The sequence below is a fragment of the Notothenia coriiceps genome, unplaced genomic scaffold, assembly GCF_000735185.1.
Source record: "Notothenia coriiceps isolate Sejong01 unplaced genomic scaffold, NC01 NC01_scaffold00009009, whole genome shotgun sequence".
NCBI classification, from domain to species: domain Eukaryota; kingdom Metazoa; phylum Chordata; class Actinopteri; order Perciformes; family Nototheniidae; genus Notothenia; species Notothenia coriiceps.
In genome coordinates, this window is record NW_011341710.1 from 120,196 (window position 1) to 146,136 (window position 25,941).

Sequence of the window (25,941 nt, forward strand, 5' to 3'; positions counted from 1 at the left end):
CTGTGGGACTAATAAAGGTATTCTGATTCTGATTCTGATCGCAAAAACCAAGCCAATACTATGCTGCGTTCACGGAGCTACTGGAAGTGGGGAAGGACAACGCTTGATCGCGGATACGTGATTTCAGATTCTAGCACAGTTTATTGCTCTTATACCTTGATTGTTGCCAACTACGATGCTCAACAGCTCGCTTAACGGAACTTTGATGCTGGATCAGTTTTGTTTACCACCAATCACGGGAGTATTGTGTATAGAAAGTGTGTAGTTGTATTTCTTGCGCTACCTTACATCCATGAAGGCATCATGACAGAGGGAGGGCTGTCACTCAGGGTGCCAAACTACTCTTTGGTAAGCCCCGCCCCCCGAAGCAATATCAGGGTCAAAAGTCTGAAAGCGAAAAAAAAAGATCTGAAAGCGAAATAAAAAGATCTGAAAGTGAAAAACGATCTGCAGGCGAAAAAAAGATTGAAACCTGAAAAAAAAAGATTTGAAACTGAAAAAAATTATTGTTCTGAATCTGAAAACGTAAAATCTGAAACTGAAAAAAACAAGTATTCAAATATGAAATATGTATAAAAGTGAAATGTGAAAATAAATATTTTATTTAAAAAAATTACTGAACTGAATCAAAATAATATTCAACCTGAACAATTATTTCAAATACTTTTTTTTATTTTGAATACAACATTGTATTTTTCAAAGTTCAGGATGAAAACTTGGACTTTCAAATAAATTGTATTTTTTTGAATGATCAAAACTTATGACCCTGAAATAGCTCCATAGCCTTGCTCTTTTTGTTGGGCCTGGTGAAAATGGACTGCTGTGCATTTAGCTGTCCTTTCAGGTCCCTCCCCTTTTGGGAGCTTAGGGCAGAATTAGGAGGGAATTCCGTCTCGTAGCGTTTGTGCACTGTTTTGAAATGCCGCTCCTAAATTACCCTTCTTCGATAAAGCCACGCTCGCATTGCAGATGAGACAGATGGACTTTGAATTGGAATAGATAACAAAATAATCATCCTCCCACTCGGAGTGAAAATTATATATCTTGGTTTTTTTTGCTTCTGCCATAATTGCGGTCTTGTGTGTGTGCGGACTGTCACTCCTGTTGACGCGGACAACGTCAGCGAACTAATCCACTGCCCACCAGCCACGCCCGACACATGGGGTCACGCCGGCCAATCACAAAGCTTTGATGCGTTCAAGTGCATTATTCTGGCACAGGAAGATTATGTTATAGGACATTAACGATAAACAGAATAATATTCTATTTTTAGACACATCTCGCGATCGACTGGGAATCTCCCCGCGATCAACCGGTAGATCGCGATCGACTGGTTGGGCACCCCTGCTATATATCATACCTTTTTGATCTCTGTTTGGTATGCTCGCTGCACTCTAGTCACTGACACACTCCCCCCTCTGATCTCTCCCGTCCTCTCTCTCTCCCTCTCCCACTTTGGCCCAACAGGGATCGAATGATGCTGCTCAAACTAGAACAAGATATCCTGGAGTTCATTAATGACGACAAGTAAGCCACGTTCTCCTGTATTTAAATTTAGACTTTCTACAGCCATCCTTTTTATTTATAGATTCCTGAGCTAGTAAGATAAATATGGCATGTAGTAGTTGACTTTCTTTTTAAGTTTAGCCAGACAGTGTTTCTAGCTTTGGACTCAGTGAACCCCTGTTAGCAGAGCAGTGCAAACTCTGAGAGGAACATTATGTAGGGAACAAGACAACAGAAGAAAATCCAAGGTTACAAGAATGAAGAATTGGTGTTTTTACCATTTTTATTTCAGACAGCCTGGTGTTTTGCCCAAGCCCTTAGAATGCAAATCCATTTGTTAGCAGAACAAACCTAAGAGGGTTATGTTCTCAAAATATTTTAAATGCTGAAAAGAAATGTACACATTACAGCCTCAAACAAAAGAGACATAGTTTACCAATTAATTGTAATGCTGTGGTTCTTTTCTTTTTATACTCTTAGTACTTTTAATTTTGAAGACTGGACATTAAACACATTTTGCAGTGTAGTATTCAAATATCATATGTTAATCCATATTTTGTGTCCTCCGCAGTAACCAGTATAAGAAGTTTCCTCAGATGACGTCCTATCACCGCATGCTGCTTCACCGCGTGGCGGCCTACTTCGGCATGGACCACAACGTGGATCAGACGGGAAAGGCTGTCATCATCAACAAGACTGGCAACACTCGCATGTGAGAGCTGCTCTTAACTTTGGTTCAGACTTCAGCAGCTAAATGATATCTTATTCCGATGACTATACAGTATAGGTATGCAAAGAATGTACTGAAATGATTCCAGAATTTATAAAACAGTCAAAGAAGCATTATACTTTATTCAGACATTTCTTAATACAGGGATTATAATGGTGTCAATAGGGGACTAACTCGGGGCTTTTGTATGCAAATGAAATCACGAAGTAATGTAAACACTCTTGGACAACACACAAAAACAAACATTGCTGTTACAACTACAGCATATGGGTAGTACAAGAATCCCACAACTATACACTGTGTGTGAGCAGGATGAAGAACCACCTGAACCAAACACTTGGCGAGCAGCAAAATGTAATCCAAGGGAAGGTTTGTTTAAAAGCTGAAAGCAGCATCACCGCGCCGGAGGAATCCACACAAGTTAAAAGTCATTGATGAGGAATCTAGGGGCTGATGGGGAAACCACCAACACAAATGCCAAACTGTTAAAAATGCATCACTTTAAGTTCCCTAAATAGTGAGAAGGGAAATGGGTTAGTCACTCTTATGGTTAAAATATGAAATACCACACAATAAATAGAGGGACCCTCTCTCATTGAAACTACTTTTCTTGGCTGACAATTGACAGTCTATTTGTCAGAAAAGTAATTGATGTACTTATTTTTTGCTGTTGCCTTGCTAATTTTCTCCATTTCTCAAATGTTGCAGTAAAGTAATATTTTGTATAGTTTTTTATAGAATGTTAAAATCATGTCTTTTGTCCTTTACAGCCCAGAACAAAGATTCTCTGAACACATCAAAGATGAACGTAACATGGACTTCCAGAAGAAATTCATCCTGAAGAGAGATGATGCCAGCATGGACAAGGATGATAATCAGGTAAACTGCATTGTACCGTCACATTGTTACATATATCCTACTATAGAACAATAGTGGCACTGTAGTTAAAGGAACTTTACACCCAATGTTATTATTTAGTTTTTACTATCACAGGCTATACCCCAAATCACTATTTTAAAAAACAAAAAAATGAATCTGGTGTAAAGATCTGTCTACGAATAAAACGAATTTGCCGATCTACTTACAAATATATTCTATGTGGGTTTTGTCCCTTTGTTAGATTAGCTGTCAGTCGGCAGAGATGGATGTGATGGAATATAACTATTTTAAACCTTTTCCAGTTCAGATGAAAAAAGGCAGTCTTCTTTGGATGCCAGCTGGGCTGTGAATCTAACACTCACACATTTCCAGTGGTGAGCCCCCAGGTTAACTTGGCATCTGGAAGTAGGAGTGGTAGTGCTGCAGCATCATCTATGTGTGAATTATTCAAAATAACCCTGCCATTCTTTCAAAAAAAGATAGGGATTTTAACAGAAGAGTCAATCGGTGAAACAATTGTAGCTTTGTTTAAGAGCATGCAGAGTTTCAACTGAGATAACTACATTATTTGAGTTTCTCAGGTGGGTGTGACCACACAGGTGAAAATTAGCATGTGGAGGGAGATTTAACCATCTGTAAGACTTGGTTTGGTACTAAAAATGGAGGAGACCTTTCCGCCACATTTAGGTTTTGTTTAAGTCCAAAAGATCACAGGTCTGTCCACCCCTTGTTTTGAGTTATTACTATAGAGATAGAACAACTCAGCATTACCGAATGCAAACACTTGTACTAAACTAATAACAGGGCAATTGTATGCAGTAGATTGCATGTTATTGATACTGTCTCTATAAATGACACACACTTTTCAATTTGCAATGTATTGAATATCTCTCCATTGTTTGTTGATTTCCTGAGTGTGAGCCACACAACTGTAACCCAGAGGCCTGTACTACGAATCCAGTTCAACAGACCCTGGATATGTTTGAGTTATCTGGCTTGACTAACCCAAAACAAACGCGCTCTCGCTAAGCGGTCCTATGACGCTGGTTATCAACTCGTTAACTCAAGCCAGGTTTCTCTGTCCGGCTGAGTGCACGTGGTTCACATGAAAGGGGCGGGGTTAGCAACATTTGAGCAATCGCAAACATGGCGAAGCGTACTGACAGTGCAGCGTCTTACTTCCTGAATGAAAACTGAACTATAATATTAGACATATGAAGACGTTAAACTTTAAACATCTTGACTTAAACACTTTATCCAGGATAAAAGCAACATAGTTGCACCTGCAAGGTGAATACAGCTGGTAAAAGAAAAAGTGTTTGAATGCGTACATTAACAGATTTATGATATCACTGCCCCGTCTAAGACACGAGTGGATCTGACTTTAATTACATTTGACTCGAGTGTTTCGTCAACTTAATGTGTTGTTTAAAAATAATACTTCTGCATACAGTACGTGACACTTTGTTGCACGGCCAGATACGGCTCAAGAAGCTGACTCAGATAAGAAAATATATGATGGATTATGACGTGATATGAATGATAATGGGACACATCGAAGTCTGCACTCAGTGCCGCGGACTGTACATACTGTTACTTTGATCCGGTTACTTATGTTGTGGCAGATATTTAAGTAAGCTTTCTTAACGCTAATGTTATAATAGTCCGATTGCTCTGAAGATGGGAGGTGATATTCTATTAATGTTCACGTTCACACAGTCAGTTGATTTTTGCCGGCCGTCTTTCCTGCAACGGCAGCTTTTCTGTATTTCCTTTCTCCTGTAATATGACTTGATCGCTTTAAACTCCGCACACGGAGCTCTGATTGGTCAGCAGGCGGTGCTTTCACTGAGTTGATCTCTTATCCTGGAACCTAACCTGCTCCGGAGCAGGCTAGCCGTTCAGCATAAGTTACCATGGAGATCTACCCCGGTAAGAAGAGAACCAGCGTCGTAGGACCGGAAACCCAGAGTTTTCCCTGAAGTTAGCCGGCTAAGCGAAAATCCGGCATCGTAGTACAGGCCTCGCACGTGTGCTGTTTATCCACACTGCAGACACTTTTAGGAATGGTGCAAGATGCACATTTAAAACAACAGTATACAGTCAGATAATAATCTCACAACTAAAAAATCTCTGTTGTTTCAGAGGGAAGTTTAATAACATAGGTATTTAGGTTTTAAACCACACATTACACTTCCATTTTTAACCACAAAGGATTAAAATAATAAGGAATAATATGCTATAGTTGTTGCTGAAATTTCACACACTTTTTTCATCATTCCGACGGTGTTTGTTTGAAACATTGACACATTTTCTTGGCACCTAAAGCGTTTGCATATTTGTCATTTCCCTTTGTTCTATCACGTTAAATCTTCCCACACTTTTCCCACCCCTCAAAACACTCAGTTTGCAAAGTTTCCATTCTGTTGTTTTTGTTAAGACGGCAAGCAGCTGCTCTCCATGGCATGCTACTGTTGTTATCATGTGACTTGTTGCTACTTATCTTTACCGAAGGACGCTACGCATGTATTGTATTTACATAAAACTTTAGCATATTTTTGTCAAAGTGAATAATGGATTGTAACACTTATTCATTTGATTGTTTTCCTAAATGTTAGATCCGTGTGCCGCTGCAGGACGGGCGACGTAGCAAGTCCATTGAAGAGCGAGAGGAAGAGTATCAGCGGGTACGAGATAGGATCTTTGCCCGAGAAGTAAGTATTGGACCTGGAAGGGTTTTGAATAGTGAGATGTCAAAAGGTCCAAATTGGACAGTACATTTTTGTTAATAAATGTTGAATTTAGACGTGGTGTTATTGATATCTGAAGTTGGTGTTTTCCAGTGTGTTTAGCTTGTGACCCGTTAATACAGAGCATGATCCCTAGGTGCATGTCTGCGAGATGTAAACAGTTGTTTTTACCTTATCTCATTGTTTCATTTGGATAATAGAGGCCTGAAGGGTTTAATCAAAACAGGTTTCTAATTTTAATGCAGGTTATCAAACTATGGGAACAGCTACTTTAAACACCATGTCACATGCAAAATACAATCATTTAAAATGTTAAAACTTCTGAAAGGTTGTTTTGAAAAAAATGTTGGCCGTCTGGATGAATGAAGCATTTCATAATGTGCAGGTGTCCTTTTTCTTACAGTCCTCTCAAAATGGATACATCAATGACAACAGGTAAGATGATTCATCCTAGTGGAGACTGTGATGTGTGCAATGTATTTATACTGCATTTCTGCCACCTTTCCCCTTAAAGCTACAGAACGCTTGTTAAGTTCCAGTTATGTCAAATGGAGAGGGCTGTAGACCCATCAACATAACATAGTGTACCGGTTATATATACTGATTTATTTGTTTAAATTTGATCACATTACTGTAGCCCCTGTTCTTTTACTGTGATTAATATGCACATGCTGAGGTTTCTCTCCAAGTGTTGTTAGACTGTGAGGGAAGACATGATGTCTTTAAGAAAGATTAGTCGGTAATGGAACAAATGTTTTCTAGGAATGAGTTATCTCACACAGCACTTAGTGAGCCTCCATCCCTTGGCATCCTGGCCATTGAGGTTGAAAGATTAGGACAGAGTATGAGAGAAAGAGCAGCGTGGGTCTTTCAATAGTCAAAGTTTCTGCCTTCTGTGCTTTTTTATTTTTATTTGCAGGGTAAAAGTTCTACACTTTGCCTACCTCTACCTCCCACCTTATCTCCCCCTCCCAAAACCCCCTCCTGTTCTCCAATGCAGTCCTGTAACCCCCACATTTTCTCCTAATGTTAACCCCAACAGACTTTCCACTGAGGGCTACTGCTCTAGCTCTCAAAAGAGGAGGCAGATCTTTAGGTATTGGGGTGCTGCTGACTTTGACTTCTGTGTTGCCATGCCCATTCTTTCAAAGTGGTTTGGTGATGATAGTGGTGACTTGTGGTGGTTTTTATATCTTTGCTTTGCGTAGTCGGCTGATTGATGGCTATTCCAGCACTGCACTGTGGGGCTTCCCATGGCCCATGCATGGCTGCTTTGTGGTTTCACTGGGGACTGATTGACCTACTTACCCTTCCACTCATCCTCCCTCAACTACATTTTGATATAAAGTAACTGCATCGCTTCCACAGTAACCTGTTTGTTTTGTGGTTGACTTAGTCTTGTAGTTTTTGTTAACATGTCACCTGTTGCATAGTAGCATATGAGAAAATGTAAACGGTACGTATATGCAATTGTTCTATCAATCTGACAAAAATAATACGAATTTTAGAGTGCAGAAAGGCTATATTCATTTTCTTAATTAAAGCAATACGAGTTTTTGTTCAAACAATATTAGCGAGTAGTGTTAAATGTGTTTCATGAATCCAAGTTGACACATTTATATTGTTTTTATGTACTGTTGTAGAGGATTAACAAAACAATACATGTTTTTAATAAGTAAACTAATCGTTTCTGCGATAAAGGGCAACAGTTTATTTCGTTTTTACTTTTCATTATCTAGGAGTATCTAATATACATTCAATCTTTGAACCCTTTAATTATGTGCGGACTATTTGTTTATTCCCTGCTTATCACTAATATTTCTGATTCTTGCAGGAATGTCATGACAGGTTGCCATACAATGTGTAATTTAATAATATGGCATTGTTAAGTTATGGTCTTTTTAGAGTTCACCTGAAAACAAGCCTTATACCCCAAACCCAGCAAACTGAGTCAATGATATTAGGTGTTGCAGAACCCATGCTGTTAATTAATAACAGCATAACACCACAGTCCTCACCTAAATAAACCAGAACCTCTTTTGTGGGGCATGGTTTAATGTAGCCATTTAAAACAAAGCCTGAGAGGGATAGAGGCACATAAGCAGCCTTGCTTCCCCTGCTTGTGCGTGTGATGGGGAATGCTGTCGTGATCAGAGAGTGGAAATGAAAGATCATGTGATCAGCAGCAGAATCCCTCCTCCTCTCCCTCCTGCTCTCATCTTTGTCTGCAGAGCGAAGCGAACAAGTGTGCGCCTCCCTTCACAGAGAGCGGCAGAGCACCCATCCTCCCTTAAAATAGGCTGTGCAGAGAAGACTCAAAATAGATCCTCCATTAATTACAGTCCCTCTGAAATATTTATCAGCCACAGCCACCTTCAAACACCACTCACTATCGCTCGCGTTTTACAACCCATACCACATCACAGTTCTCGTCATAGAGATTCCCACAATCAGCCTTGCATGTTTTCAATTCATTTCACTCTTGTTCTTTTCACATCGGCATACTCTCTTGTTACCCCTCTTACAGTGCTAAGAGGATTAAAGAAAACAAGAGTTAACTTGGCTTTTTCCTACTCTGCTGTGCTTAATGTCACAGGTCTCTGTTGACCTGCAGAGCCTACATTCAACCTAATGCTACGCCACCACTATGTGTAGCTAACTTTGATTGTTTTGTCAACAACAAAATAGGAAAAAAATAAGTAAGGCTGTCAAATAAAGCTAGGTTCAGATCAAAAAGGATTCGGTAACCGAGTATCAGCCAGTAAATCTTCGTAAACATAGTGGACATTGTACAAGATCTCCGGATATCAGAATGTTAATTAATTGTGTGATTAAACATTAATATTCAAAACTAACACTTATAATGACGAAGACACTTGGTAGTAGAAACTTTAAACAATTTTTCCCCCTTTTTTGTAATACATAAAATGTTATTTAACTTTTCTTCTTTTACTAAAATAAGGAGGTTAGTTAACCATGGGAATAAGTATTAAACACAGAATACAAATCATACCCTCTAGTGTCTTTGTGAAGGGAGGCCATGTCCAAGTTTCAAATGTGTTATTTTAAATCACATTAGGACATATTTAAATGAAGCGCTACTACTTCTAATGCTGACATGACAATGTCGGACTGAACCATTCAGTTGTGATAGAGGGGTTTTCCCAGAGTGATGGTTTGTTGGCAGCTGCCTTTATCCAGGGTGACAGCATCACAACAACACAATGAGTGTGTCTACGGCAGTACAGTTTAAAGAACCAGTTGTTATTTTGTAGATAGTGTGTGTGTGTGAGTCTGAGTGTAATTTACAGGTGTATGTGTGTCCTGTTTGTATGTCATTTTTTGTGTCCAATATAACAGGTTTTAAATTGCATGTGTTACTGTTTATCTCAATGTATGTGTTAAAAAAGATATCATGAATGTATGCAAATGCTCATTCTGTTAATGTGAATGGTGTCTCCTGTCTTTGATGCTGTTTGTGATGAATTCATGGAAGTTTGTCTCATCCAGTGTCACCGTGACATCTCGTTACACCCCCCCTGTTGATTGTCTGGAGCATCTTTTCTGCCTGCATGTATGTTTTCCTTTGTGGATGGGTTTTGATGTGTGTTTGTGCGTGTGAATGTTTGGTTAGATGTTTAAAATGGGATATAATATTGTTGGTGGTATGTTGCCTGTTCTTTGTATCGTGGTTTAACTAAACCAGCCAATGTGCATCGGTGTTGAATGCCCCATCCTAAATGAAGCCTGTCACACTGTCCTCTCCACCTGTTGATGACCTTACTGTTCTCTTCTGCTCTCCCCTCTATCTTGTTTTGTCTTTCACTTTCATTCTGTCCCGGTCTACATCTACACAATTCCCTTTCTATATATTCCTCCCTCTACCCATTTACATTTGTGTCTCTTTCCTCCTCTAAATTCAACTCTGCATTCTACCTATCTCTCTCTTGCTGCCTCCTACCTCTCCTTACTTTACCTCTTCTTTTCCTCTTATCCTACTCCATCCCCATGTTATCCCCTTCCTTTCATCTCTTCGTCTCTCTCCTCTTCCTCCCTGTGCTGTCTTTTCTCAGAGGGAACCGTGAGAGCTCCAGCCGGGCGTCTAGCAGTCGTCAAAGCAGCACAGACAGTGACATGAAGTGCCTGGAGCCACGGCCCTGGAGCAGCACCGACTCAGACAGCTCCAACCGCACCCTCCGGCCACCCGTCACCAAGGCTAGCAGCTTCTCTGGCATCTCCATCCTCACCAGAGGGGATAGCCTTGGCAGCAACAAAGGCTCGCAGGGAAGCTGCAAAGGCTCTCGCTCTGGTAAGCACTGTGAAGAAAAGTGAAGAAAAAGGAGAGACATATTAAGGACTTTCTGTTGTATGTCATTAATGCTAGCATTATCTCACTTTTAAAACACCACACCCTTTTATATACATTATTAACCATTACTAATACAACAAAAGCTACTTAAGTGAAGCACAAACAGATTTCAAGCCATTTGATCCAGTCGGAATTATTATTCTCTAGCTGTTGGCTTTTTATTGTTGAGCGTTCTCCTAAAATGTACTAATAGTTATTACTCTTAGCTGCTCGACAGATGATTCAGGCAAGACATCAGGAGGTGCATTTGACTCATTGACTCCTCTTTTACATAGACTCTTGGAAACTCCTGTAGGTTAAACCGCACTAACTAAATACTTACAGAAACCTGCTAGCACAGCAGTTTTAAGAAACAACACATAATGCAACAATATGTTGCAAGCTGTTGGTAAAACAGTATTATCCTCATTTGAATGTTTTCTTCCATCTTTAATTGTTCTTTTTTTTAACCAAGAAATAGTATTAAATGAAAAATGCAGTAACTAAAGTTAAAGACTTGCCATGAAAACATTATTAAACAAACAATATTAAATTTGATAGTGATCTGATTAATTAACATATCAACAATTGGTATATTTTAGATTAATATTGCGACATGCCAATCTGATATCTTTCGCCACGACTCCACACGCATACCATAATAATACATTCCCCTTAGTCCTCACTAGCCAGTATTTCACTCACAACCCAGAAACATCTGCAGTATTATCTTTTTGTTTCATGTTTTCTTCTGCATCACTAGGTCTGTCCCTAGTCAGTCCTGATGTGTGTCCTCCGCCTGCAGCCTCCCAGTCTAGCCGTAGCCTTCTTCCCTGCCCGTCACAGCAGCCGCAGCCCCAGGTCCCGCCCCAGACCGCCCTGCTGCCCACCCCACAGCAGCACCCCATGGGAAACCACATGATCGCTCAGGTATGTACCGCCACTATATGTATTTACGTCAAGCATATCGGTAAGACCAAGACGCACTTTCAAGTTAATTAGGGTGTCATTTATTCTGGTGCTCAATTGACAACAAAAAAATCATGTAGTACTTTTCCATCTCCTCTGACTTTTAGGAACCTGTGAGGGACATTGTTTTGTACTAATATCTATCATATAATGGACATAACAATGAATCATTTGTATGTAAAAAATATCAACAGATGAACTGATAATGAAAATAATCATTTATTACAGTCCTAGCCTCAGATTGTTCCCATCTAAAGATAAGGTACATTGGAGCAACAAGCTAACATGATTACACATCAACAACAGTTTATGAAATGACAGAGATTTCCTCTTTTGTCTCTTTTTAGAGTAGTAGCTCACTTTGTAAACCTCGTTTTACTGTTTTGGTGAAATATTCTAAAACCACATAAGATAAACATTTTTCATCTGTTCATTAACAACTTTCCCTCTATGTTTAACCCTCATCGTCCTATGTATTCATTTATCTTTGTCTCCTTCTATCCTCCTGCGTCTGCCTCCCGTCCTCTCTCCCTGCTCTGCCTCTTTATTTCTTCCCTCTCCCTGGTGATGTGTGTAGCCGGTGGCCACTCTGCAGCCCTCTCAGCCTATCTCCTACTCCAGCCCCTCCTGCCCCCAGGTTCTCCTGCCAGTGTCTCCTCCCCAGCAGTACACAATGGTACTGACACCACTTGTGTTTTCATGAGTCAAATACTGCATTAAGGACACCCTTAAAGTCTTAAACGCTCATACCATGTTCTCAGAGGTATATAACCACAATCAGGAAATAATCATATATTTGATGATCAACAAATCTTTAGAGACTAATCTTTAATGTATTTGCCACTCCTTAGCCGCGTTCACACCGGAGTACTTTTCCCACAATAGTTCACCAGAACTACGATATATTTGCGTTCACACCAAAAAGCCCCAGGAACTAAATTAGTTAATGAGAACCTTTTTACCCTCTTTTCAGTCGTGGGAAAAAAAGGTTCCTATGTTTGATTGGCTGGGCGGAATGCAAAACACGCCCCGTAAAACTCCCAAAAAGTTTTGTGAAGCCGCCATTTTATTATCCTCGCATTAGCATTATTAGCATTAACATTAGCCCAGCGCACAGACGCAGAGAGACTAACTTATGGCAACACAAAATAAAACATGGCCGGTTTAACTCCGGAAGGCTTCAGTAGGAAGCTGCTGGAGTTCCCAGCAGCTTCTACTGAAGCCAGTCCCTAACTCCGGGAACTTCCCGGCCGGGGATTTGGGGCGGCCAGTATACACACGTGAAGTTGTTGTCTGCGGGCTGCATTAAACCCAAGCAGCAGAAAGAAGTGACGTCAGCCGCTTCATTTGCCTAATCCTACCCCAGGGACTTATTCCGGTGTGAACGAGATCTGACTTAGTTCAATGAAAACTAAAGAGATCTCACACATGGACGAAAAGTGGGAAAAGTGCTGCGGTGTGAACGCGCCTCTTTGCGGTGTCGCATGTACATCAAGCTAATGTGTCTTGCTGTGAACAAAAAAAAGCAAGAGTTTTTGCCTTATTTGGCAATTTGCTTTTGGTCTGCCAAGCACTTTATATTGATTTGTGTGAGATGTAACCACATTCTGTTTATTTGAACCATTTAACTAAAAAGGCAGATGAATATCAAAAACAAGGTCATTGATATTGATCCTCTTACCTGAGATGGATATTTTTTCAAAATGTCACAGTGCTCCCTTAAAACTCATATCAAGTGCTCTACTCTGTTGTTAAGGAGCATTATGGCTTTAGTGAACACTCGTCCTAGCGCTAAACTTAAGAAGAAGCACAGACCGATTGCCAGCAGCTACAACTGTGGGTGTTTCTCAATCTGGAGTAAAGCTGCTGCAGAGCCACTATCCAAGCATACTACGTCATCGAGTGCCCGCCGAAGTCTGGTTCCAATGTCCAGCATACTTGGAATTCTAGCCGCGCGTACTTCGCTTGGAGAAATTTCGAGCTGCACATGTGTAGACTCCGCGGTCCTTAAAATCCCACATGTGCTTTGCGCACGGACCATTTCCCCAAAATCTGTGGCGGAAAATGTAAGCGGGTGGCCTCTCATAGACTCACAAACTGCCAACACCTTGCTCGCCTGTTCATACTCTCAGTTTTCCACATGCAGAAGTATCTTGCCCTCGCTTCGAAAGCAAGACGACTGTCGATGACATGAGTGCTACCAAAGCAAGCGCACCGACATTCGAGAAACACGCCTGTATCATGACACAGGGTGCCGCGGGGTCATCAAAAGATATGTAAAAGTGAAAATCAATTTAGCGAGAAATAAGGCTCATAAAAAAGTATTAAGACCGGCATTTTCAAGTTATATAGCATTTTTGGAGCTTGTTTCGATAAGTATATACCCTGTAATTTTCGGACTATAGCCTGGCGCCTATTTTCCCCTTTTACAACCCTGCGTTTATATACCACCGTGGCGCGTCATAAGTCCGATGGAATTGTTTACAACGTAAACGGCACTAGGGGACCTCTTCTATGCGGAGTTTTACAGGTCTACACGCTCCCACCACCTTTAACTCTACGGCTCAAATTGGAACAGGTCCGCGCCCCCACCTTTTTAGAAACGGCGGGCTCCAGCACCCGAAAAGAGCTGGAAGCACCGCAAGAAGAGGAGACAGGAGCGAGCGGGTAATAGTAAAAGTGGAACCACCAGAGAGTGTGACGAGAAGCAGAACGAGAGCAAAACAGACAGACATTACGAGAGCGAGACAGTTTGTGCAAAGGTGTTAAACGTGCGCTGGGAGCGCACCGTTTAAGTTTGAAAGTTGAAAAGTTTGTGTGTCTGAAACGCTATGTGATACAGTACAGTTTACACAGCACATGTTCTGTAGCTACTATTGCACTAAATGCTAACACTTGAATACGTTATGCAAATATGCAACTTGTTTGTTGAAATGTTAATAAATGGGAGCTTCCTCAAACAGCCATCTCTTTCCCGACAATCCCCTCGTGCACGAACCCTTACACATGGTAATTAAACATTAAAACACCTGCGGCTTATAGTCCAGTGCGGCTTATATATGTACACATCATTCAATTTAGCTGCTGCGGCTTATATTCAGGTGCGCCTTATAGTCCGAAAATTAAGGTAAATTGTCCAAAGAGGTTGTATTCTACAGTTTGCCTGAATGTAATCATTGCGTAGGTGTGTAGTGTGATTCTGTGTAGTTTATTTATGGCGTCCCGTTGGATTCGACGTCATCTGAACAGGACATCGCACGCTCACTGATTGATCCGTTTACGCCGGTTGTTAAACAACATCGTTATGGGGAAATTCAAGTTTGCGTCCAAATGGTTGGACGATAAGGAGGAAGGACAATCAATACTGTATATAGTAAATGTGAGGTAAAGTGTGTCGCCAATGTAACCATGTAAAACTCAAAGGTATTACATTTGACTTCAGGATTCCTGCATATACCCTGCTACAGATATAAAAAGCTTTAGATTGTGACCTATAGTTTTACATATCTGTAGATGGTTCATACAGTGACTTTCTGTAGCGCACTTTATGTCTGAATACTAGCAGGCATTGTTAGAGTGCTGGCTTTGAGGGAAATGTGTAGGTATTATTTTATTATACATGAAATATTGTGTAATCTAGATTCATCCTAATAATCGTATAATTTGTAATTAGTGGCAATCGAACATCCTTCTTATTCCTCCCAGGGAGAAGATCTGGTGCCACAGTTCACCCAGATGACTCTGAGTCGGCAGGGCTCCAGTGAGAACCCTGAGCCCCCCCCCATGTATCAGCCTCCTCCCACGGTGCTGACCCAGCACCCGCCTCCTCAGACCGGCTACATCATGGCTACCACGGGTCAGCCTATGGCGCCTCCGTCTGGCTATCAGCCTGCCACTGGACACCCCCATCCTCCACCTCCACCACCTCCTCCATCCCAGACCGTCATGCAGGCCCCGCCCCCCCCACAGGGCTACATGCAGGCCCCTCCACCTCAACAGGTACGCTTTTCTCCACAGGCTGCAATATCGAACAAAGGTTTTGTTTGAATGTTTCCAGAACACCGGAAATGGGAGTATATTACGTTTGTGATACAGTATCAATTTGCTAAAATATTTGTATACGGTACACCTAGGCCTGTCGCGATAATCGATAAATTGACTTATCGTACGATAAATAAAAATGGACTCGATAACTTTTCTGAGCTCGATAAATCCCGTTTACATAAAGATGTGACCAGCATTTTAGCCTGGAGCGCTGTGGCTGCCAGACGAGCTGTGGCTGCCAGGCGCGCTGTGAGGGGCGGGGCTGACACACAGCCAGGTCAGGACAGTCCGCGTGCACGTGCAGCAGCGTCGCAGCCAAATTAATAATATAGCAACAAGCGGGAGACAACGTGTGACTTACTCGCGGGGAATTTAAAGTGAAATGGAATTGGTTACAAAACCTAATTACACATCTCGATTCTCCGGTGTGGCAGTATTTTGGATTCAAACCAAATCAACGAGGCGAACCTACGGACTTGAATCAAACCGCGTGCTTGTGTGTCTGGGGCGGGAGATTCATGTGATTGGTTGTTGGTCGAGTTTCAGCCCCCCCCGCCGGCAAGCGACAACGCACGCCGCCGTGTGTAGGGGCGTAAGGGTGAACACAGGAGTTATGTATATATACACGGTTTGCACATACACAATACGTAAACATTTATTTGGAACTGTTTAGTTTGTATTCATTTGTGTCACTTTTTCCAGGAAGAAGTGATGGCATTAGGATGGTTGTTTCTCGAGTGTTGATGATTCTCTGGGGAAACTGCTATTTGTACTGGAATAATTTGAATCCATCGTTATGCATGTGTGAAATAGTTCATTAGTCCTTTAGATTATATTTGGAACACGCTGACACCATCTGATGACAGACTGTTCCTGCTTCCTTGAGATATTGGCCACTGTGAGGCTCATGTTCCTTACACCTCATACTAATGAGTGTTAATGTAAAGATTTGTTAAAGAATTAGAAGAGTACACTGTGTGATCAACGCTGCAATTTGTTAACATACAGATACAGAGATGAGCAGTCTTATGATGGTTTTCCATTACAGGAACTAAACACTGAGAACAAGAGTTCTGATTTGTTTCTTTGCATTGCATTACCTGGGAGCGTCAAAGTTATTTGAACAAGGCTTACTCAACAGCACAGTTATCTCCCTTTTATAGGAAAGGTGTACAGGGAAGTAACTTCTAAAGCTGTTGGATTGAGACATCTGAGATCTCCGCTAACTGTGAAATTACAACATCTCAATGAGTAATAGTTTCCTGGTACAAGGAAAGAACTGGTTTAATTGTCAAGCGAAATCTACCCACGTAAACTACATTGTGGTTCCGGCTGTGGCACAGCACTCATCTCTCCTCTGGTGACTAAATGACCAGAAGATGTTTTTAAATGACACATTATCTGGTCAGTCATGTCAGAGATATTTTTCTAGTAATATGAGTGTCTTGGAAAGAGCTATGTCATGTTGTAGTAATTACAGGGAAAGTACACATTACCATGAAAGAACTTTGGAATCCAAGTAATATCCCTTCATTATAGATGTATTTTTGGAAGCCTAATCATTTGAATGTTTTACATTGGACACAATATAATTGGACAACAGAATATCATGTTAAAAGTAGAGGTGGTCTCAAAGATGTAACGGGTTTCTGCTTATGTCGACTAGGTTGCACTCGCTCACCCATTAATTGAGGGGTGTACCAATATAACGCTGTCCATAGTTCACATCTGAATTGTCCTTTCCACGAAACTGCCTAGGTTATTACAAAATCCATACACATTGTTGTTACTTTAAAAACTCTCCAGGGATGAATGAATGCAATAAATATAACAGAATATAAACTCAAAAGAGTTACGTGTGACATATCAAGGATGTGATTCCTGTGAAGTATCAGGATTCACCCAGTGGGGGAGTTTGGTTCTAGCGCCCAAAGTGCCGTGTGTCATCTCCACAAGCTCGCTCTCAGTTCGCCTGCCACATTCCTCTGATCGCAGAGGCGGTGACAATAATGACTTTTCTCACTCTGTCACTCACACTCTCCCTTCCCTCCCTTAGGCTTCTGCTCCATAAAAAAGTTATTATAATTCATTTGAGCAGAGAACTAAATTGACCTGGCCGTTAAACACCCTGTGGGAGACATTAGGTCCTGTAATGTGTCTCTGGGGCTAAGTTGTAAAAGAAGATGGAGTTTCTAATAGCTGAAGTGACTACATTTCTTTTTTTAATTGGCAATAGTGTTGTGTTCATATGAAGTGAATCTGGGGTCAGTCATGTCTGCTTAGAGCATCAGAGGATGTATTATAATCAGGTACACATGTTTTAAACCTCAGACAGCAGTGCAAACTATTAGTTAATGTGTGTTTTTTGCATGACCTTGCTTATAGGGCAGAGATACTTAATTATCGAAGCACAAAAAGGTTAAATCATAATTTATCGGGGATGCAGTGTATGCGCCCCCTTCCAGGAGAGTTTGCAGGCACAATTGTGCATGCATCATTAGCTGGAGTTTTAGTCTACGTAGCATAATATTTCTCTGTCAAGGTTTCTGAGAACTCATAAGTCTGAAGTGAGCAGTAATGCTGTGGCTTTGAACGTAGCAATGTGTATAGTTTATTTGTCGGTGAATAAATACTACAACTCCCAAAGACCCAAGTCAAGTCCCCATGCTTGCTACCTGTTTAATATACTGATGCAAGTTAGTCCCAAAGTTAGCTACACTTTTGTTTTTGCTTATATTTTCTGCGATTTCATTTAGTTGTTCCAAGCACTGACCCATATAGACCGCTTGTTTTGGTGCTTTTTATCACCCTACAAACAATCATATATATTATCCTCACTCTTATTGATTTCCACTCTGTATGAACAGCATGGGCCGTTAATGGAAGGAGCTCTGTGTTGTTTAACGTGTGGGTGGTGGACAGTGTAGCAGGAGTTCAAATATTAACAGCGCTGCAGCCTCGAGATGGGCTGAATGTTGTCATGTATGCAGATGAGGTTTCAGGCAGGAACTATGCATCCTCCCAACATTCAACTTCCTTACTGTTATCCACTTGAGGCCTAGTATATCCATTCTGTATGCTTCATTTAGCCAGTCAGACCATTTTGTATTTTGCAGCTTTCGGGCCTCAGCTGTTTACTGTGTTCAGACTTTACCATCCTGCACTAAACACCAGACGGACAAAGTTGGCAACAAGCTAGTAAATATAGTGAATCATTTATTAAGTATTGATTTTAGAGCACCTCCCATCCTCAGTAGATGGAACTACTTTCTCAAAGGGAGGTACGTTAATTGTTGGCAACTATTTCACAACTTGTATTGTATACACCTCGGAAAACAGTGAGTTCTGGACCTTCCTGCTCTCAATGGTGGACAGGTCCAACAAGAGTGAAACATCAACTCACACATGTCACTGTTATTCACAGCGCTTGTGTTTGCTGTCACAAGTGGCAAAGAAGAGTCACTGTAGGATGCCTAAACTGAGATATAATAATACAAGTATTCGATCATTATTGATAAAACATTTAAAAATGAAATAATGTGCTCTCAATGCCATGAAAATACAATCTTTCCTGGTATTGCCTCAGTATAGGAATGGCACTGAGCAATACCAGGAAAGACGGAGTCACTTTTATTCATCCAAAGTAATTTTTCTCTCTTAGTATTTGAATCTCTATATACGTGTGTTTTTGTCTCCAGATACAGGTGTCATACTACCCTCCTGGTCAGTATCCCAGCTCAGGCCAGCAGTACCGTGTGCCCCAGCCCATCTCCCACCAGGTGTCTTATCCTGCGCAGCGCACACAAGCCATGCCTCAGCCCACACAGCAGTCAGGTCAGTTTGAACATTTTGTTATGCTACTGTATTATGTTGTTCCAGCTGCAAAAAGAATGACTCAGCAATACTCTGTCTACCAGGTAAAAGGTTGATTTTAAACAACCTTTCGCCTGCATTGTCCTGCCAAATCAAATAGGCTAGGACCAAAATAGAGCTGTTTCTTTTTTTTCTCGGAAGACCTTGACACCTTTATCCCTCAGTCTCTTTCATTTGGGGACTGTCAAGGTTGATTATGTGTTTGTACAGTTAGCAAAAGATCGACAACCAGAATGGACTCTGGCTCATAGCGAAGGCTGCCAAATCCATCATGCACACTGCGGTCAGTCTTTCCTTACATCATGCACATGGCCGCTGCGTGGTTTGAAGTATGAGCTTTGTGACGGTATGAAGCTTGTTGGCTTTCTCCATATAGCTTCAAAGATAAACATTTGGAAATGCAAACATAAAATGCTAACATTCCAAGGTATCTAGCATTTTTTACTTTATAAAAATGTCAAGTTCATCCAGATAAATGTGTTTTTTCCTTTGTGTCATCATCCAAGTAAACTCAATGTTTTGTTCTGAAATGGAGTTTCTGTGTTTCTTGAAGTCATCTGTACGTCTGCCTGTTGTAATGTGATGTTCCCCTTCCAGTCAAAGGCCCAACCACCCTTCTTCTCTTCTCCTCCTCTCTTGTATTATACTCTTACTTTATCATTCGCCTTTTCAAATAGTTTCTCTGCTGTCCTCAGGTCTCCAGACCATGATGCCCAGCCAGCAGCCGAGCTACCAGGGCATGATGGGAGTGCAGCAGCCCCAGAACCCCGGCCTGCTCAATTCCCAGAGGGCCGGCATGGGAGGACAGATGCAGAGCATAATGGTTCAGTACCCGCAGATGCCATCATATCAGGTATGGACAGTTTAAAGTCAGCCAAAATAATGCCATTTTGATGGTTTTGCTATTATCAATAAAAAATGTGCCTTGCCTGGAGACTTTGTTAAGCGCCACCAGTGGCCACATACATGTGGCTGATCTTGGCATGGTTAACAGCTCCACCTGGTGCACACTTTTGAAAACAATTTATTTTGAATAACACTTTATTGATAACGTGGCAAACATGCACATTATTCAAAGGTTACTGTACATTTTATTTTCATGAAATAGCTGCTCATCTGCCGGGTCAGCTACAGCCAAAAGACTCCCACAACCAGTGGAGGAGAAGTACTCAAATATTTCACTTAGTCCAAGTAAAATGATCAGTACCACATTGTAAAATAATGAGGAAATAAGTCCTCATTCAGTATCTTACTTGATGCAAATGGCCCAGTTCGGTACAATAAATATGATATCATTTGATGATATTTACAGATTTATCAATGTGGAAATATGCAGATCATTTTAAGTGCTTCATGCATTGCTTGTCAATTTGACCAGGTGATCAATAGAATTGTATCCTTACTGATAACCATCATAATGTATCTCTTGTTTATATTTTGCATCCTCAAAGTAACTTAAGATATTAAAAACGTGTAGAGGTGGAAAGGGGTAATACTCAAGTAGAGTAGGAGTAAAACAATGTAATGCAGGTACTTCAGAATTGTACTTAATTACAGTACTTGAGTAAACTTACCCCAATACCTTTACTTGAATACTATTTTTAACGCTTGCAAATAACGAGATAAAAACAGACTGACATTTGCTTTTGAAACAGCAACACGTGTCTGACCAAGTAATAATGACATCATGACGGGAGTTAATCCATCTGTGAGTTTGGTCTTCTTTGATCCAAACTGTTGTTTAGCTTTGACAGCACTCAGAACTTCTCCTTAGGTGTTTTCTCTCTTGCCCTTTCCCTTGTTGCAGGTACCAGTGGGAAATGAGAGCCAGCAGGTGGTGCAGCAGCAGTACCAGCAGCAGGTGATGGTGCCGGTCAGCCAGTCGGTCCAGGGCCCCATGCCCGTCTACTACAGTGTTATCACCCCCACACAGCAGAGCAGCACAAGGTATGTCTGAACGCAAACTCATTATTATTCCCTTTTTTGATTCCCTCATTTCTCTAATAATTGTTTGGTCGTTCAAAATCCAAATATATTTAGATAACTATGATATACAGAAAGTAGCAGGATCTCTGCATGTCTCGGAGTCTGAAAGCGGCATTCTGACATTTTTGCCTGAATAATTGTTTGGGCGATGGATGCTCCTAAGACCCGGATAGAAACAGCTTATAATAATGTTGTGTTTTATGTTCACCTGTATGTATGTGTTTGTATGTATATGTACCTTTCCCTTGCATTTATTCTCTCCCCTTTATGTGTGTGTGACCCGGCAGCCCGGCAGTCAGCTACCTGCAGCCCCCCAGCTCTGAGCAGTATCAAATCACTCAGTCGCCGTCCCCTTGCAACCCTCAACAGTTGCAGCAGCAATATTCAGGTGAGACTGAAGGGCGATTAGTTAAACATTTCATAAACAACATTGAACGTTTAATGTATTATATACTCATTGTATCTTCTTTGTGAGCATTATTCTCCCAAAATGAATGTCTGGAGTATTATGCAACTTAGATGCCCTACTTGTAACTGCCCTACCCACGAATCAGGTGAAAGGTATTTAGGGTAAAGGTAAAGCGAGGTACACAGGGTTCACAGGTTGAACTTGTTCATCGATTTCCTTAAAAAAGAAATGTTTGAAGAAATCACAAACCTAGTAAGTAAATGTTGATCGTAACGATAGTCACTTTATCCTTTCAACCTCTGCTCCTGTTTGTGCCGTTTACTCAGCTCTATGTTGATTTGTCGAACAACAACGATTGGTCGGTTTCTCACTCAAACTCTTGGTTTCAGGTTTTGATTTTAAACTTTCCCTCCACTTTGAGACTAAATCCAACAATAAACCTATGATTTGGGTCTTCCTGAAGCATATTAAATGTGTTTGAGATGAAGAACGTGCTTCATCTTGTTACGCTGGTAGTGTGAATTACACGTTCTCTGCAGAAAAGCACTAGTTGCTGAGAAACTGCCTCAGTCTTTAAAATGTTTTAATATTTTAAGGGTTTGTTTTTCAGAGAGAGAGAGAGAGAGAGAGCGAGAGAGAGAGAGAGCGAGAGAGCGAGAGACAGAGAGAGAGAGCGAGAGAGAGCGAGAAAGAAAGAGAGAGCGAGCGAGAGAGAGAGAGAGCGCTATAGCTATAGCTATATGTTGTTTTGAGCTCCTCCAGCTGTCATGTATGTCATGCTCTGTGTTTCCCTCAGGCGTTCCTCCTCCTGGGCCCGGGGTGATGGTCATGCAGCTCAGCGTCCCCAACGGACCGCAGCCTTCCCAGAACCCGCCCCTGGTCCAGTGGAACCCGTGCAAATACTACAGCATCGAGCAGAGGCCCAGCAAGCCGGGCGAGCTCTACAAACCAGACAACACTCCGCAGGTACACACACAACATCTTCCTCACCAGTGGGGGGGGGTCATCCTGTTATGCATGTACATGTATTTATTCAACAGTCACCTATTGGTCAAACTGAGGATTAAAGACGGCACTACTCCTCTCATGTTTTTTAAATATTTTCCCTCTTGGTTTTTCTCCTTGTGTTCAGGCCAGCACCCAGCTGACGAGTCCCCTGGCCTCCCCCACTCAGTCTCCCACCCCGTCTCCCTCCGGCAGCGTCAGCAGCGTCTGTCCCGGCCTGGGACCACTACCCCTCATTTCACAGTTCCCCCGGCCCGGAGGACCAGCTCAAGGTACAAATGAAGAAGAAGAGAGAAGGTTTAAACCTGCACACACAAACAGCTGTACGTTACCTGGTAACAGGGACAGCAACACAACTACAAACAGCAGACCAGGTGGTGGACATTACTTTTTTCTTCTCCTGTGTTCAATCCTTCTTCATTTCTAATCATAATTATTAAACTCGCCATGTTTTTTTTTTTTCACCAATTGCTAGTCTGGTCAAAAGTCTGGTAATTTTGGTTTAATCTTAGTCAAAGTAAACCATAACTATTTGTGTATACTTTGAATGTCACAACTATTACAAATGTGTGCTTTAACCCCTGTTTGTGCCACAGTGACTTTTTAACCTGGTCAGGTGGTTGTTGGCCCTGAGCCAACAGCAGCAGGATCACACCAGTGGTGCTGTGCCACCAGGGCAAACCTCACGTGGCTTCACCTCACCTTTCACACACAGAGCCGCAAGACCCTTACTGATAGAGATCCACAGTAATATCAATATGACCCAGGGCTGTTATACCTAAATGAGCTTCATTGGGCCCTTTGACCCAGTTCTCATTGCTTGGTGTGCTTTACAAATGTTTTACTCTTCAGTCGTGTTAAAGGTACATCTTGATTTCAAAACCTATCGACAAGAAATCTATCAAGCACCTTCTTTTTTAAGATGGCAGGAACATGCTTTGATCTTTATATATTATTTATTGGACTTATTAGTCAATTTCTTTAGGATTCAAGACTTTAACTGGTGCTTTCTGTTTTTCAGGTGATGGGCGCTACTCCCTGCTGGGGCAGCCTCTCCAGTACAGCCTGTGCCCCCCCCTCATGCATGGCCAGTCCTCCTACAGCTCCCATCAGGTCAGTACTGGCAGGCCGCTGTAACGCATAACTCCAGCCTTCTACATCTTAAGGCTCAGATTGATTCTGCTCTTACAGACATTTCAAGAATGCATCGCTTTTTTAATTCAGTTCACGTCTAGCTTAAATGGAGCCATCATGAATCGCAAGCTCCAACATGTTTCTAAACACACTACCATGTCAAATGTACGCCTTCCAGTTTGTCCTTTGTCAAGACAAACAATGACATTTATTATTGTCACAACACAAGAACATATTTTGTACTATTATAAATGTAATTCTTATATCTGCATTTGTTTTTACATGTTGTTGAGGGTGATAGAAATGTGTTAGTGACCAACTAGTCACCCAGGAATATAAATAAAATATAGCTGTGGGACAGTGGCAACTTTCCTCAGTTCCAACCATAACATGTTGGCTGTGGAAATAGTTTGAAATCGTCCTTTGCAGCATGTAACCGTTTCAATCCAAGCCATAATACACTGAGCTGGATATTTGTCTTCTGGAGTTTCCATTTACCAAACACTGACTGCTTTCACCCCCACCTAGTGCCTTGCTGTGGAACTGCATGTAATAATAAGCCTAATAAAACATTTGATGTGTTCAGGGCCAAGGAGTAATGAAACACGGGGCACGAGGGAAAAAACAAACACTCAAATCTCAATCAACAGACCTCGGCACCACTGATGTTGGTAAGTCAGCCGTGCATCCTCACCGAGCACAATATCCTCTGCCAGTGATGTCCTGAAGTGTTTCTGCTGGCACTGAGAGGAGCGCTCTGTTCTCGGAGCGCTCTGTTCTCGGAGAAGAGATGGTAGATAATGGAGGGCAGCACACCGTGTGCTCGGGACCCCCTTGAAAAAGAGATGGTGCATCTCAAGGGGTTTATCCTAATAAATACATTTCAAATACAAAAAGGTTTATTTTCAGAATAGCTTTTTTTCCCTTAGTTTCCTGTCACAAACTCCTCCTTATTTTGTGATTGCCATTAAATAGAAATGAACACATTGTGTTTCAATGCATTTTCAGTTCAAAGGTATTTGTTTGACCTAGAGCGTCTTTGGGGGATTTGATGAGAGAAGAGAGGGTCCTATAAAAAGATGTAGTATTTGTAGTTATTTAATAATCAATGTTTTATTATGAACATACAATTGAATTTCAGTATTCCAGGAGCCATATTGATTTTCCAAGTTAGATTCCTCTGGCGTCAGATTTTTGCGCTAATGCACGCTGCTAAAAGTCTGAAACAGACATGTCAGGTCTTTGAATCAGGTGTTTGATGTAAAGACCCTAACGTCCCCCGGTCTCTGTGTGCAGTGGTGAGTCGAGTCCTGGAGGTGACGGACCTGCCGGAGGGGATCTCCCGACCGGAGGCTGAGAAGCTCTTCAACCAGCTGTCCATGTGCGGTGCCAAGATCCAGTGGCTGAAGGAGCCCCAGGGAGGCCGGGGAGGGGGCTGTGGCTCCTGTCCCGGGGGGGGGCCTGCAGGGCCGGGGGCTGCCGCCGGCCTCGGGCCCTGCATGGGGGGGAAGGGAGTCGACCCGGCTCACCTCTACACCGTCGTGGCCGTGTTCCCCAGCACCATGGCCGCCCAGAGTGCTTCCTTCAAACTTAACAACAGCGGAGCCAGCCTCTTCAAACTGAGGGCCGCCAGAAAGAACTATGACCTGCGCGTGCTGGAGAGGGCCAGCTCTCAGTGAGGGGGGGAGAGGGGGAGGCAGGACAGAGTGGAAGAGACAGACAGAAAGAGAGACTCTTGGTGGAACAGGAAGGAGAACTGAGGCGGACTGCTCTTATTGTACAATTTAAAAACAAAACAAAAAAAGTGTACTTGAGTTTAATGATGTGTCAAATGTATAAAAGGGAAGAAGGTGTGAATCATGAGGTGGCTGGGGTTTGGTTGCAAATTTGGTTTTGTTTTTATTCATTGTTTTTGTTTTGTATTTATATAGCAGATGAGCACACAAGAGAATGTGCGCCGTGGAATGTGCGCTGCCATTATACAGAAACACATGAAACTCCACACACACATACACACATACACACACACACACACACACACACACACACACACACACACACACACACACACACACACACACACACACACACACACACACACACTTACAAGGAGACACAAACAAACACACAGTCAACAGGGTCACGTAGCACATAAGAAAAACACACTGGACAGTCAAACCTTTGCCCTCCATCCTTTCCCTCCCAATGCTGTCTCTCCTTCCTTAACTCTCCGTCACCCAGTTGTCTCTTAATCTCACATATTTATACATTTTCATACGCACAGTTGCGCACCCTCTCTGCCCCCCCC

General features: G+C 41.9%; 1 protein-coding gene across 1 annotated transcript in view; it reads left to right on the forward strand.

The window, feature by feature from the left end:
• r3hdm2 (R3H domain containing 2) overlaps nt 1-25,688 on the forward strand; it is a 38,786-nt gene extending 13,098 nt beyond the window's left edge. The window contains exons 5-23 of the mRNA XM_010770638.1: nt 1,468-1,527; nt 2,078-2,218; nt 3,007-3,115; nt 5,734-5,829; nt 6,269-6,300; nt 6,908-6,961; nt 9,939-10,174; nt 10,977-11,143; nt 11,760-11,858; nt 14,888-15,181; nt 18,925-19,060; nt 19,795-19,952; nt 20,907-21,046; nt 21,373-21,473; nt 22,291-22,460; nt 22,627-22,771; nt 23,521-23,612; nt 24,220-24,304; nt 24,930-25,688. Of these exons, the coding sequence (XP_010768940.1) occupies nt 1,468-1,527; nt 2,078-2,218; nt 3,007-3,115; nt 5,734-5,829; nt 6,269-6,300; nt 6,908-6,961; nt 9,939-10,174; nt 10,977-11,143; nt 11,760-11,858; nt 14,888-15,181; nt 18,925-19,060; nt 19,795-19,952; nt 20,907-21,046; nt 21,373-21,473; nt 22,291-22,460; nt 22,627-22,771; nt 23,521-23,612; nt 24,220-24,304; nt 24,930-25,312 (2,698 nt within the window). The 3' untranslated portion in view covers nt 25,313-25,688. The remainder of the gene's footprint in view (nt 1-1,467; nt 1,528-2,077; nt 2,219-3,006; nt 3,116-5,733; nt 5,830-6,268; nt 6,301-6,907; nt 6,962-9,938; nt 10,175-10,976; nt 11,144-11,759; nt 11,859-14,887; nt 15,182-18,924; nt 19,061-19,794; nt 19,953-20,906; nt 21,047-21,372; nt 21,474-22,290; nt 22,461-22,626; nt 22,772-23,520; nt 23,613-24,219; nt 24,305-24,929) is intronic.
• Nucleotides 25,689-25,941: the final 253 nt, after the last annotated feature.